This window comes from Neoarius graeffei, chromosome 10 (genome assembly GCF_027579695.1).
Source record: "Neoarius graeffei isolate fNeoGra1 chromosome 10, fNeoGra1.pri, whole genome shotgun sequence".
NCBI classification, from domain to species: domain Eukaryota; kingdom Metazoa; phylum Chordata; class Actinopteri; order Siluriformes; family Ariidae; genus Neoarius; species Neoarius graeffei.
The window spans coordinates 80,805,568-80,820,532 of record NC_083578.1 but is presented as its reverse complement, the minus strand read 5'-3'; the positions used below and the strand labels follow the sequence as shown (position 1 = coordinate 80,820,532).

The window sequence follows — 14,965 nt, the reverse complement described above, 5'->3', positions numbered from 1 at the left end:
TCACTGATGTGCTGATAGAGTTCATTCAGTCCTTCACTCCTGTTGTTATTGGAGCCGGGAGGGATGTATAATGCTACCAGCAATATGGCTGTAAATTCCCTCGGCAGGTAGAATGGCCGGCACTTAATAATTATAAACTCCACCAGTGGTGAGCAGTGTTTGCAGACCACAACAGCATCACGGCACCAGGCATCACTGATGTAAACACAAAGTCCTCCACCGCGAGTCTCCCCCCGCCTTGACTAGCACTCTGTCTGACCGGTAGCATGTTAGCCGGGCTAACTGAATGGCACAGTCCGGGACGATGTCGTTAAGTCATGTTTCCACAAACACAAGGACACAACACTCACAGACTTAGAAGATGAGCCGAGTAGGCGGACATAATCCAGCTTGTTGTCCAGCAAGCGTACGTTGGCCAGAGGTAGGGATAGCTGGCCGGTGAGGGCTAGCCGCTAGCCTAGCCCGGATACCTCCGCACTTGCCCCTCTTCTGCTTCTGCATGTTCCGCCTGTGGCGTCTCCACTGTGGGCTGGATGCAGGAGTGGGGGTCGGTGGTTGAGCAGGCCTCCGGAGCAAACCGTAGTCGCATAGCACTTCCGCGTCCGCTGGATTTATATCCATGAATATAGTTCTGCGGATGTCGAGCAGAAATTCACGGGAGTATGTGCGCCTTAAGACTGATGGATGCGACAAAGACGAACAGATACACGCTGTTTTTAAAACACAAAAAACACGAAAACACCGTTCTGTCGGGATGGAGAGGAGCCGCTGCATGTGTACGTGCCGCCATCTTGGATTCATTAAAATATTACCATATATCAGTTGTAATTATGTTCTACGCACATACCTCCAACTCTGACCTGTTTTTTGTGTTTTAATTTTCAGTGACTAATAAAATGGTTTTGAAAGTTCCTACTTTTAAAACATTTTTGAAATGGTGATTTTCTTTAAGAGATTTCATTTACAACATGTGTCTGACAGCTCAAAATGCATCTCCGAGCATTTAAAAACTGTAGAGGTTCCAGGGGCCTCTGGCGGCCCCTGGACCTCCAGCCTTATTGGGCTGATGCTCCCCCTTCCTGTTTTCCTGGATCCTCCCCTTGCAGTAGATCAGCAGGACCAGGTTCAAAACCACAACCTGCTTCCTGTGAGGCAACAGTGTTAACCACTGCACCACCGTGCTACCTACAATCAACCACTAGGTGGAAATCTCAGGCCATCCTCCTTAGGTGTTTTGCTGTGCAGAAAAAGAGAGCAAAAACTTTGTGATGAAAAGTGATATGAAAGTCACTCTTGTAAAAATCCCACTTGCATGCATGAAAAACTATATTAAATACAATTAATTTTATCATGATGACCACATACCACTTTTTTTTTTTACAAAAAAGTATAAAATTAGAAATCCTGCTCGCCTTAAATCTCATCTCGTTATCTGTAGCCGCTATATCCTGTTCTACAGGGTCGCAGGCAAGCTGGAGCCTATCCCAGCTGACTATGGGCGAAAGGCGGGGTACACCCTAGACAAGTCACCAGGTCATCACAGGGCTGACACATAGACACAGACAACCATTCACACCTACAGTTAATTTAGAGTCACCAGTTAACCTAACCTGCATGTCTTTGGACTGTGGGGGAAACCGGAGCAAACCCACACGGACACAGGGAGAACATGCAAACTCCACACAGAAAGGCCCTCGCTGGCCACGGGGCTCAAACCCGGACCTTCTTGCTGTGAGGCCACAGCACTAACCACTACACCACCATGATACCGCTCTCCTTAAATATTATTGATAAATGTTATCTGAAGAGATTTGAGAATTGACCTGTTCTGTTTGCATCAAAAGGACCCATTTTTGTGGAAGAAATCTAAAAATTACATATTTCACATAAAAATGAACGTTCTTGGTTTATAAGCCATGCCTTCTAATAACCGGTACTCTTTATTTAGGCTGACAATTCATCACAGTTAAGTCCAAAGAAATAACAGAACTAAAATATTAATAATATATGAAAATACAGGATACTATACAGTTAATTTATAACTCACTGTTGCATGTCCTTATATGTTTGTAATAGTATGATATATTAATGCATTTATGTTACAGTTAAATACAATAAAATAAATGCAATATTTTCTGTAAGTGAAGGCACAAGTGCACAAGCATGACCCCTGAGCTACTCCTGTACAACAAGTTAAATCAACAGAAAATATTATAATATGACTATGGCTGGGGCGGCACAGTGGTGTAGTGGTTAGCGCTGTCGCCTCACAGCAAGAAGGTCCGGGTTCGAGCCCCGTGGCCAGCGAGGGCCTTTCTGTGCTGAGTTTGCATGTTCTCCCCGTGTCCGCGTGGGTTTCCTCCGGGTGCTCCGGTTTCCCCCACAGTCCAAAGACATGCAGGTTAGGTTAACTGGTGACTCTAAATTGACCGTAGGTGTGAATGGTTGTCTGTGTCTATGTGTCAGCCCTGTGATGACCTGGCGACTTGTCCAGGGTGTACCCCGCCTTTCGCCCGTACTCAGCTGGGATAGGCTCCAGCTTGCCTGCGACCCTGTAGAACAGGATAAAGCGGCTAGAGATAATGAGATGAATGAGATGAGATGACTATGGGTTGAACCAGAATGATTTGGGCTACACATTTTTTTGGATTTTTTAAAAATTTAATTTTATTATTATTATTATTATTATTATTATTATTATTTTTAACCAAGCTAAACTAACTGCTTGAAGATCCAAAGCATCTAAAAGATGTTCAAAAAGAAAACAAGACGGGCGTGTGTGTGTGTGAACATTTTGGATGGGGAAGCCCAATAGACCCTTTTCACTGACGTCACCGGAAACCGGAAGTAAACAAACCCTGCGCCATTTTGGAAGACCAACAAACTCGTGATTAGGGGGAAATAACGGCAGCGCGCGATATTTAAACCCACGAGGCACTTGATTCATCATAAACCTACAATGGTAAACTTTTGTGCTGTGTTAGGGTGTTCCAACAAAGCTGATGGGAAAGGAGAAAAGAAGTCTTTCTACAGAATGGAGCACTTGCATGTGACGTCACAGCCGATCCAGATTGTGACAGACGCCATCTTGTCGATCAAACGCCATATTTCCGCCTTCTACTTCTGCTTCTACTTCTACCTTTTCTTCTGGAAAACCCTACTATATACAATTCTACTACAACGGCTGCGGCTACAAGCTCTCCCTACCTGTGCACGTTTTTTTTGTTTTTTGTGTGTATTTTTGCGTGTTGTTCGTCTGTACCGGACTTCAATATCCACTACAACCGTATGGACTTACTGGACATTGGTTTCCAGCAGAAAATGACGGTTTGTAGTGATTTCCATCGCATGCACAACATTCCGGACGAGAAAAAAAAAAAAAAACATTCCGGACGAGATAGCGAGACCAGCGGGGTCTCCGTGGATTGTTATCGGAAGCAAAGCGAAGGAGGCGGCGCCGGGAGAGGAAGCAAAAGCGAGGCTGTAGAGCCGGCCTGTTGACTAAGCTCAGAAAACAGCCACTCAAACCTCCACTGCTAAGCCTCTATCTCTCCAACGCCAGATCCATGTAAACAAAATGGACGATTTGGAATTACAGCTGGAATTACCTTATTCTATTCTATAATCGGCTGGTCAGTGCAATACTAGTAATACTTAAGTGACTTACCCATCCAATGAGGACTGTTGTTTTCTTGTTTACAAGATGCCACATCTGAGTCACTGACAAATCCTGAATTTCTGTAAAGATAACTGTCCAGAGATTTATAAGCACGCAGTGCTTCACCACTGAACAGCGAGGGAATGTTGATGAGGTAATTATAAACGTCCGGGTATTCCGCTGGCAGTTCAACATCCACTGACACGGTCGTGAAAACTCCGTCCGGAAAGCCATAAGGGTCACTAATCTGTAGGTCGTTTATTTTAGACATATATCTAGTTTTCTGTTCATTAGAAAAATGAGCCGTGTAGTCCGTCAGTTGAAATTGAACCATTCTGTACACGAGTGCAGCAGTATTCAGCTGTGTTGTTGCCCGACAAGATGGCGTCTGTGTACTTTCCGGTCACGTGACTGCAAGATCTCTATACCAGCTGTGATTGAGACACAAGCAAACCAAGGAGCTTTCTGCCAGGAGACAGAGAATAAGTGCATTACTGAGTGTCTCTGAGCAAAGGAGAGCCTGAACGTTGCAACCTCCCTATTGGCTGTTTATTGGTCATTTGTAAAAATGTATCAATTGTTGCCCTTCCCACGGGAATCATCGCGGGCTTGAGAGACGAGACCTGACGAGTTAGATCGTTGGTAGCAGAACAAAATGTCTGGACACAAATCGGGTTTTCAGAAAAGGAAAGAAAATAAACGGAGGGTCGAAAATACAAAAAAGGAGGTAGAAAATGCAAAACGAGTTTTAAGGTAGGACAAATGGTTACTTTTCTGAGGCAGCCCGCCGTGGCTGCCTGCAGGCTTATTTATTATAGCCCATTTAGTTAAAATAGTTGATATAAAATGTTTATAGTTATAGTTATGTGATGGTTGTCCTAACTGATTTAGACTGGTGTTTTGTTTTTTTTTTTTTTGGGGGGGGGGGGGGTTGCGCGATGTTGCACCCGGGTCCAGATTAGGGCAGAACCGGCCCTGGCTACATTTCAGGTGTAGTTTGTTTTATGAATGTATGTACTTGCATAGATGTGTACTTGGTCTTCCAAGTGTGTACTTTTTTATGAATTATCAATATCAATCTCATATATAAAATATCAATCTCAGATGTGTACTTGGTCTTTGGCGCTTAACAAAATCTCACGGCACAGTGACGTCATGCGGTAGCCCTCTGTACCAAAGTTGCGCAGGTGACGTCATCAGTGTGTGTGTGTGCCTAACTTGTCGTAGCCCCATAATATGCACAATCCCGCCAGCGGAACGTTGTACTAGTCATCAAAAAGACTTTACTACCATAGTACTACACTACTATGACATTACACAGAGTCTGAAGTAATACATTACGACTTGATCATTGCCATTCTGGTAACAGTAAATTTATAACGGGCCGTGTCCGCGACGTACAACACACGACGAGAAATGCTTAAATGACCATGTAAAGCTGTTAACATTCTGTTGGCTAATACAGAGCCCAACGCGGGGGGGGAGGCATGAGCGCGGGCGTGAAAAAAAAAAAAACGTTCCCCCCCCAAAAAAAAAGGTCCCCCCCAAAAAAAACCCCGAAAAAAAAAAAGACGGGCGGGGGGTGTGCCAGCAGGGGGTTTCGCCCGGGGAGTAAATCACTCTAGGATCGCCACTGTCAGTAAGAAGCAGAAAATCAACTGAAATATTTAGTGAAATACCTGTGCCTTGAAGCAAACATTGACATGATCTCACCCTAAAATTTTACAACAAAATTTACAGTGTGGATGATCAGAAATCCCATGTTGAAATGTATTGTCTTCTGTTTTCAAACATGTCAAATTTCACCCAATTTTCCTTCCAGTGAGATTCAAATCTTCTTCTGAAGACAATGATGTGGAGATCAACAAGAATGAAATGCAGAGCTTGAATGAAAAAGGTGATGCACAGTGTCTTTAAATCTTTTCAGAATGATGATTGATATGATTCATTAGAAAGAATTCCAGATTATGAATTGGTTTAATTCCAGTGAAATTATTCCACATTGTACTGTAGTATTTTATATATATAATAATAATAATAATATTATATGGACACGTGTTTTACTGGGAAATACACCAATCATATAGTCTGGTTAACACAAGACCATATCACAAGTGAAATATGGTCTGGAATCTGCCTATTGAATTTCTCGTAGGGGAGGTGTGGTTTACGATTGTCAACGGCCGTTTATTGGACGTTGTGAATGTCTATCATTTGGCGTATACGTAGCCCATGGCCAATCATGGCAGTTGTACCCAGTGACGTAGTTAGAGTGACGAAGACGACGAAGAGGCGAAGAAAAGGAAAGAGAAGGCAAAACAAAAATAGACTGTAACGCCAAACGCTGTTCTTTTTTTAAAACAAACTTTCACTCTAAACTATTCAGAACACTGTCTAAAGCTTGATCGAAAGTTTGGTTTGTATCGCTCGCTGCCATGTTAAATGTGATCCGTAAACAGTCCCAAATAAACTACAAGCTTCCGTTTGTCGAGTAGTACGCGTCACCGGCTTTCCACCCCTCCCCACTCTCTGATTGGCTCCCTAACTCAGGCGAGCCTTTAGACCATAGTTTCCATGCTGTCTTTTCAGATCGGAATGATTGTGCAAAGCAGCATGGGATTTCCCAGGCTACCAATCATATGTTTCAGACAAGCTACATCCGGGACATAAAGAACCAAAACCATGACATAAATCTCTATATGTCACTCGTGAGGAAATCAATTAATTGTTTTGATAAATTTGGGTACTTTTTGTTTGTGAATGTGTCGATATAATAAAAAGAAATTCACATGTTGGCTTGAAGATCTGAAGTTTATCTTCTCGTGTTGAAAAACTTGTATTTTTCATACAAAATACATTGCAGATCTGAGTGACGTATTTAAATAATATTGACTGGCTTTGAGTGGTCTATCAGATGTACAGTGGTGCTTGAAAGATTGTGAACCCTTTAGAATTTTCTATATTTCTGCATAAATATGACCTAAAACATCATCAGATTTTCACACAAGTCCTAAAAGTAGATAAAGAGAACCCAGTTAAACAAACGAGACAAAAATATGATACTTGGTCATTTATTTATTGAGGAAAATGATCCAATATTACATAACTGTGCATGGCAAAAGTATGTGAACCTCTAGGATTAGCAATTAATTTGAAGGTGAAATTAGAGTCAGGTGTTTTCAATCAATGGGATGACAATCAGGTGTGAGTGGGCACCCTGTTTTATTTAAAGAACAGGGATCGATCAAAGTCTGATCTTCACAACACATGTTTGTGGAAATGTATCATGGCACGAACAAAGGAGGTTTCTGAGGACCTCAGAAAAAGCGTTGTTGATGCTCATCAGGCTGGAAAAGGTTACAAAACCATTTCTAAAGAGTTTGGATGCCACCAATCCACAGTCAGACAGATGGTGTACAAATGGAGGAAATTCAAGACCATTTTTACCCTCCTCAGGAGTGGTGGATCAACAAAGATCACTCCAAGTGCAAGGCGTGTAATAGTCAGCGAGGTCACAAAGGACCCCAGGGTAACTTCTAAGCAACTGAAGGCCTCTCTCACATTGGCTAATGTAAATGTTCGAGTCCACCATCAGGAGAACACTGAACAACAATGGTGTGCATGGCAGGGCTGCAAGGAGAAAGCCACTGCTCTCCAAAAAGAACATTGCTGCTCATCTGCAGTTTGCTGAAGATCACATAGGCAAGCCAGAAGGCTATTGGAAAAATGTTTTGTGGATGGATGAGACCAAAATAGAACTTTTTGGTTTAACCCTTTGGTGACTGACCCCTTGAAAATGGTTCCTCCAGGAACGATGACGTTTCAGTTGTCAAGACAACGGAAAAACTAAAATACAAGAGCATTTTGTTTTGTGCACAAGAGCATTGTGACATATCTTTCTGTTTTTGTATTTTAGTTTTTCCGTTGTCTTGACAACTGAAACGTCATCGTTCCTGGAGGAACCATTTTCAAGGGGTCAGTCACCAAAGGGTTAAATGAGAAGCGTTATTATCTAAAGACATGCAGTTAGGTTGACGTGGGGCGGCCTTGGGCTGAGGTGCCCTTGAGCAAGGTACCTGACCCCTGACTGCTCCCCGGGCACTCTGGTGTGGCTGCCCACTGCTCTGAGTGTGTGCATGTGTTCACTGCTTCAGATGGGTTAAATGCAGAGGATGAATTTCACTGTGCTTGAAGTGTGCATGTGACGAATAAATAAAGGTTTCTTCTGTTATGTTTGGAGAAAGGAAAACACTCCATTCCAGCATAAGAACCTTATCCCATCTGTGAAACATGGTGGTGGTAGTATCATGGTTTGGGCCTGTTTTGCTGCATCTGGGCCAGGATGACTTGCCATCATTGATGGAACACGCACTTTGGGATGAGATCCCTTCGACTGGTGCGGGAGTATGAGAGGACTTCCAGAAAACTGGCAGACATCTTAGCCAGAGAGGATTGTTCATTTTTGTCAACCTGGAATGACCATCACTGAACAGAGGTGGGTGTCTATGACATCTTTTATCAGCCACCTACAATGCAGCCATCAGCATTCTGACGCGGATTCTATGATGATCCATGAGAGGATAAATACTTGATACTCCCTATTAGTCAGACAGAACTGAGGAAGCCTTTAGGATGACAGGCGAAACGTTTTCAAGAATCTTCAAGCAAGTCCAGTTGCTCTCTTCAACCAACCACAGATTACTATGTACCTTGATGACTGAGATTCTTCACAGATATGTTTTAGGTCATATTTATGCAGAAATATAGAAAATTCTAAAGGGTTCACAAACTTTCAAGCACCACTGTATTCCGTTCAGGTAACATGATATTGAATGAGTCAAAGATGAGTTCAATATCATGCTAGTTGAATGGAATATATCTGATAGACCATAAAAAAAGCTAGCCAATATGATTATTATTATACATACACATGCTTCAGCATTCTTGAAGGCCAAGGCTAGCTTACCCGTGATTCTGTGCTGTTAGCCCAGCAGTCCAATTAGCTTCCAGCTGGCATAGCAGTAGCATTAGTGAAGGCCAATGCTAGCTTACCTGCGATTTGGTGCTGTTAGCACGGCAGTCCAGTTAGCGTCTAGCCGGCATAGCATTAGCAAAGCCTGACGCTAGCTTACCCACAATTTGGTGCTGTTAGTGTGGCAGTCCACTTTGCTTCCAACTGGTGTAGCAGTAGTGTTAGCGAAGGCCAACGTAAGCTTGCCCGCCATTCGGTGCTGTTAGCATGGCAGTCCACTTAGCTTCCAGCCGGCATAGCAGTAGTGTTAGCAAAGGCCAATGCGAGCTTACCCGTGACTCGGTGCTGTTAGTGCAGCAGTCCAGTGAGCTTCCAGCCAGCGTAGCAGTAGCATCAGTGAAGGCTGACACTAGCTTACACAGCAAATTCCTCAGTGTTGAATTAACACCTTCAGAGTTAATTTGTGTCCCATTGGACCTATATAAACACAGTAGGGTGTTAAATCAACACTCTGGGTGTTAATTCAACACTGGGGATTTTGCTGTGTACCCACTACTCGGTGCTGTTAGTGCGGCAGTCCACTTAGCTTCCAACCGGTGTAGCAGTAGTGTTAGCGAAGGCCAACGCAAGCTTACCCATGACTCGGTGCTGTTAGCGCAGCAGTCCAGTTACCTTCTAGCTGGTGTCATGTTAGCGTGGGGCAATGCTACTGCACACCAATGCTTGCACAGTCAAGCCAATTATTTATTTATTTGTTTGTTTTTCCCTGTGTAATTTACTTAGTTACTTTAAAAAATCAACAGCGACAACTACACACAATGGAGCAACCTGGCAGCCAAAATTCTCTCCAAATCTTCCGCTTTTAACGAAGCAAACCTCGCAGCCATGTTTGTTTACAAATTTTCAGTCATTCGCTAGCGCAGAAGTTTTACATCTCTGATGTGTCTCTTTTCCATTTTTTTGATGTCCATTGGTATGGTTTTCTCTTGTAAACATTCGTGAAGCATATATATAATGAAGTTTTGGTAGCCTTTTGGGTGTTCAGCACATCTTTTAGCTTCAGTTTATATATTTAGTGCTTAAACCTAGCACTGGATTAGCCTCGTCGTCTCTCTTTCTGTCAGAATGGTGAACCGATTCAAAATTAAAATTCTTTTAAATTAAAAAAATCTTTTGATAAACTTGCATTTTTTGTGGATGTGTCCACATCACATCACATCACATTATCTCTAGCCGCTTTATCCTTCTACAGGGTCGCAGGCAAGCTGGAGCCTATCCCAGCTGACTACGGGCGAAAGGCGGGGTACACCCTGGACAAGTCGCCAGGTCATCACAGGGCTGACACATAGACACAGACAACCATTCACACTCACATTCACACCTACGGTCAATTTAGAGTCACCAGTTAACCTAACCTGCATGTCTTTGGACTGTGGGGGAAACCGGAGCACCCGGAGGAAACCCACGCGGACACGGGGAGAACATGCAAACTCCACACAGAAAGGCCCTCGCCGGCCCCGGGGCTCGAACCCAGGACCTTCTTGCTGTGAGGCGACAGCGCTAACCACTACACCACCGTGCCGCCCTGGATGTGTCCATATAATATAAAATAAAGAAAATTACACAGTGGCACGAAGATATGAAGTTTATCTTCTTGTGTTGAAAGTATTTTCACTTGGCCACTTTGTTCACTGACGAATATGTTTCACACTTGAACATAAACTTCGTATCTTTGCACAACCATCTAATATCATATATATATATATATATATATATATATATGTATATATATATATATATATATATATATATGTATATATTGTGTGTGTGTGTGTGTAAATACAGTGGTGCTTGAAAGTTTGTGAAACCTTTAGAATTTTCTATATTTCTGCATAAATATGACCTAAAACATCATCAGATTTTCACACAAGTCCTAAAAGTAGATAAAGAGAACCCAGTTAAACAAATAAGGCAAAAATATTATACTTGGTCATTTATTTATTGAGGAAAATGATCCAATATTACATATCTGTGAGTGGCAAAAGTATGTGAACCTTTGCTTTCAGTATCGGGTGTTACCCCCTTGTGCAGCAATAACTGCAACTAAACGTTTCCGGTAACTGTTGATCAGTCCTGCACACCGGCTTAGAGGAGTTTTAGCCCATTCCTCCGTACAGAACAGCTTCAACTCTGGGATGTTGGTGGGTTTCCTCACATGAACTGCTCGCTTCAGGTCCTTCCACAATATTTGGATTGGATTAAAGTCAGGACTTTGACTTGGCCATTCCAAAACATTATTCTTCTTTAACCGTTCTTTGGTAGAACGACTTGTGTGCTGAGGGTCATTGTCTTGCTGCATGACCCACCTTCAGTTCATGGACAGATGTCCTGACATTTTCCTTTAGAATTCGCTGGTATAATTCAGAATTCATTGTTCCATCAATGATGGCAAGCCGTCCTGGCCCAGATGCAGCAAAACAGGCTCAAACCATGATACTACCTCCACCATATTTCACAGATGTGATAAGGTTCTTATGCTGGAATGGAGTATTTTCCTTTCTCCAAACATAATGCTTTTCATTTAAACCAAAAAGTTCTGTTTTGGTCTCATCCGTCCATAAAACATTTTTTCAATAGCCTTCTGGCTTGTCCATGTGATCTTTAGCAAACTGCAGACGAGCAGCAATGTTCTTTTTGGAGAGCAGTGGCTTTCTCCTTGCAACCCTGCCATGCATACCATTGTTGTTCAGTGTTCTCCTGATGGTGGACTCATGAACATTAACATTGGCCAATGTGAGAGAGGCCTTCAGTTGCTTAGAAGTTACCCTGGGGTCCTTTGTGATCTTGCCGACTATTACACGCCTTGCTCTTGGAGTGATCTGTGTTGGTCGACCACTCCTGGGGAGGGTAACAATGGTCTTGAATTTCCTCCATTTGTACACAATTTGTCTGACTGTGGATTGGTGGAGTCCAAACTCTTTAGAGATGGTTTTGTAACCTTTTCCAACCTGATGACCATCTACCACACTTTTTCTGAGGTCCTCTTTGTTTGTGCCATGATACACACTTCCACAGACGTGTTGTGAAGATCAGACTTTGATAGATCCCTGTTCTTTAAATAAAACAGGGTGCCCACTCACACCTGATTGTCATCCCATTGATTGAAAACACCTGACTCTAATTTCACCTTCAAATTAACTGCTAATCCTAGAGGTTCACATACTTTTGCCACTCACAGATATGTAATATTGGATAATTTTCCTCCATAAATAAATGACCAAGTGTAAGATTTTCATCCAATTTGTTTAACTGGGTTCTCTTTATCTACTTTTAGGACTTGTGTGAAAATCTGATGATGTTTTAGGTCATATTTATGCAGAAATATCGACAATTCTAAAGGGTTCACAAACTTTCAAGCACCACTGTGTATATATATATATATATATATATATATATATATATATATATATATATATATATATATATTTCATTAACCTATAAGTTTATCCCAAAAACAGCAGATAATCTTGAAAATGGTTCTGAAAATTATGACGATATTGGTACCATTGTGAACCCCATGGAGGACAACCAGAGTGAAGGTAAGTCCTTTTCATTTATTAATTTTTACAATGTGATTTAAATAACTTCCAGTGGATCCAGGTGTTTGCCTCATTCAGGTAATGAAAGGATGGTTACTGTGTATTATTCAATTCGAAGTAGAAGTAGTTTGTGAAATTTCATTTAAAAAGTGGATATATATGCAACCCCCCCCAACAGATGAAAGAGTATATGGATACAAGGTGTTACTTTTGATTTATACTCAGGTAAAGTACAAGTCCCTTAAAATGCTGTTTAAGTATATTAGTGAAGTACAAATATTTGAAGTACTCCCAGGTGCTGTGACCCCTCTTTACTTTGTAAGTCTATATGCTGCACCGTGTCTTGTGTCACAGTTGTACATCCTTATGTCACAGTTGTACATCCTTCTGTGTTCTTATTCATTTTTGGTGTGACAGTAAGTGCCTCTGAAAATGACAAGGAGAATATGAGCACAAGTCAAAGCTTCTCTGGCACTGACTATGACGAAGCTGATGAAGAAAATGCCAAACCACCAGCAAACAGCAACCCCACTGAGCCACTCCTTCCTCCCAGACCTGACAACTTACTTGGTATTCTAACATTCCTTATTTCTAAGCTCTTTCTATAAAAGAGTTCATAACTTGTCTGAGATATATTATTCCTACCACCTTTGCAGACAAAGTAACATTCGAAGCTGACGTGGAGCCACAGGAGGACTATGACGATGTTATTTTACCCCAGACGGTGGTGAGTGAGGAAAAAGAAAGGCTCGATATACCTGGTCTATCATTAGAGCCACCATTACTGGTTTCAAATGATGAAGCCAAGCATCAGAAAGATGAGTAATCAAGGTCATTTTCAGGTTCTTCAAAACATTTTTAAAAAGGCTTGAAAAATGATATTTTTCTTAATTGGATTATGATAATTTCATACATTATTTTGAAAAGCATTGGCATGAGCGTAAATAGCAACATGCTAAATACGAATTTTTCTTAATTATAAATACTATCTATTGTAATGAGGAACAGCAGAATGTGAAACTGTTTCCACAAATCAAATTTGTAATTGTGAGTTTCTAAAATTTAATGGAATGAAGAAGTTTAAAACCTATTTTTCTTTTGTAATTCATTTTCTAAAATGTGTATATGTGTAACAATTGACGTAGTCTGTTGTTATTACATTTAATGGTAACCTGTTCCATCATTTTGTTTTACTTTGACCACATTATTTGTTTTACATATTGCTGTAAAGAGGAAACTTGTGGTCTTGTGTTTATTATTATTATTATTATTATTATTATTATTATTATTATTATTATTATTGTTGTTGTTGTTGTTGTACTCCAAATATTAGACAATACATGCTCATTTTAATATTTACTTTCATCAAACTGCTGTTTTTAAAATCTATTTTATATAAAGTTGCAAGAACCATATAGCCCTGCATTGTGTATGTTTTCTGTTATAACTGGCTGAAGTACTCCATGTTGACTATGTGACACCTTGCAGCCTGCCAGTTGATGTCGTTAGTCCACATACATTATCCATAAAGTCTTTCCAACCTGCTTTTTCTTCTGTTTATGGTCATCAAGCTCTTTGTTTATCTCACAGTCAGAAAAGTCTTGCATTTCTGACTGCAATTCTTTGCGTTCCTAGAGTTGGCATTGGTTCCCTTGGTTTGTTCCTGTTCCTTATTCATAATCTTGTGCGACTTCTGGTTTGAAGCTTTTCCTTTGTTTGTTATGGATTTGAATCCTTATCTGCCTGTGTTTGCCTCATTTCGAAATGCCACAGTGGACATAGATGTTTCTGAAATAGTCTGAATCAAACTTCCCCACCCCATAAAATATTTACAAAAAGTATAATTATCTATTTTTGTTCACATTACTGTTTTCTTTAGTTTTCTAAAAAAGTTTTTGTATCTGTTTGGGCTCTGTGATGAATGGACAGAATGAAAAATGGCTCTGATGCTGTTTATTAAACTGTATGGCTCTAAAACTCTTATAGTTTGATATACAGCACAAGAAGCCATTTTTTTCTATTTCATCAACCTGTATGCCTCATACAAGATTATATTACATATTACATGTGGCTATATTACATGTGGGTCTGTATCAGGTCTGGCATTACTTTATATGTTCTTTATACACCATTCACAAAAATGTCAACACAACTTTGTCTTCCAGCATTATTGGTTAGCTCCTTTAGTGCAGTGTTTTTCAACCTTTTTTGAGCCACGGCACATTTTTTACATGAAAAAAATCCTGAGGCACACCAAAACCAAAAAAAAATTACAAAATGACACATTGTAGCCAAATGCAGCATATATAATGACAATTTAGTCTTTTAATCTGTTAACACTCGTTCAGTGTGAAACCTGGGCCTGTTTAGATGAACACAAAGCTGAAATCCTGGCAGGAACTGAAGAAAGGCACACACGAAGCTCTTCCTCAACAGCTCTCAGTCTTTCTCTGTTTTTTGTTTTCATAGCAGTCATGCTTGAGAAGCTCAGCTCACATAAATATGTTGTGGAAAATGGGAGCAGTGTCGAAATAGCCCTGTTTGCCAGAATGGGGAACTCCATGGCAGCAGTCAACCAAAAACTGTCCAAAGGTAGTTCAGCAAAGCTTAGTTTTAAACCACGGTCTTAAGTTCAATTAGTTGCTCATGCTCCTGCAAAGTCATGTCCTTTCCAAAAATTGTTGCTGAGCTATATGGGTCCCTGACCCAGTCAAGGCATTCAGTGAATGTGGAGGG

At 41.1% G+C, this 14,965-nt stretch overlaps 1 protein-coding gene across 2 annotated transcripts in view; it reads left to right on the top strand.

The window, feature by feature from the left end:
- Window positions 1–13,424, top strand: part of LOC132893350 (scavenger receptor cysteine-rich type 1 protein M160-like) — a 77,196-nt gene extending 63,772 nt beyond the window's left edge. Inside the window, exons 15-18 of one of the 2 annotated variants that reach the window (XM_060932395.1) lie at window positions 5,481–5,555; window positions 12,152–12,229; window positions 12,647–12,799; window positions 12,886–13,424. In XM_060932395.1, coding sequence (XP_060788378.1) covers window positions 5,481–5,555; window positions 12,152–12,229; window positions 12,647–12,799; window positions 12,886–13,055 — 476 coding nt within the window. In that variant the 3' untranslated portion in view covers window positions 13,056–13,424. Of the gene's footprint in view, window positions 1–5,480; window positions 5,556–12,148; window positions 12,230–12,646; window positions 12,800–12,885 lie in introns of both variants that reach the window. The other variant, XM_060932393.1, reaches the window with a different exon arrangement.
- Window positions 13,425–14,965: the final 1,541 nt, after the last annotated feature.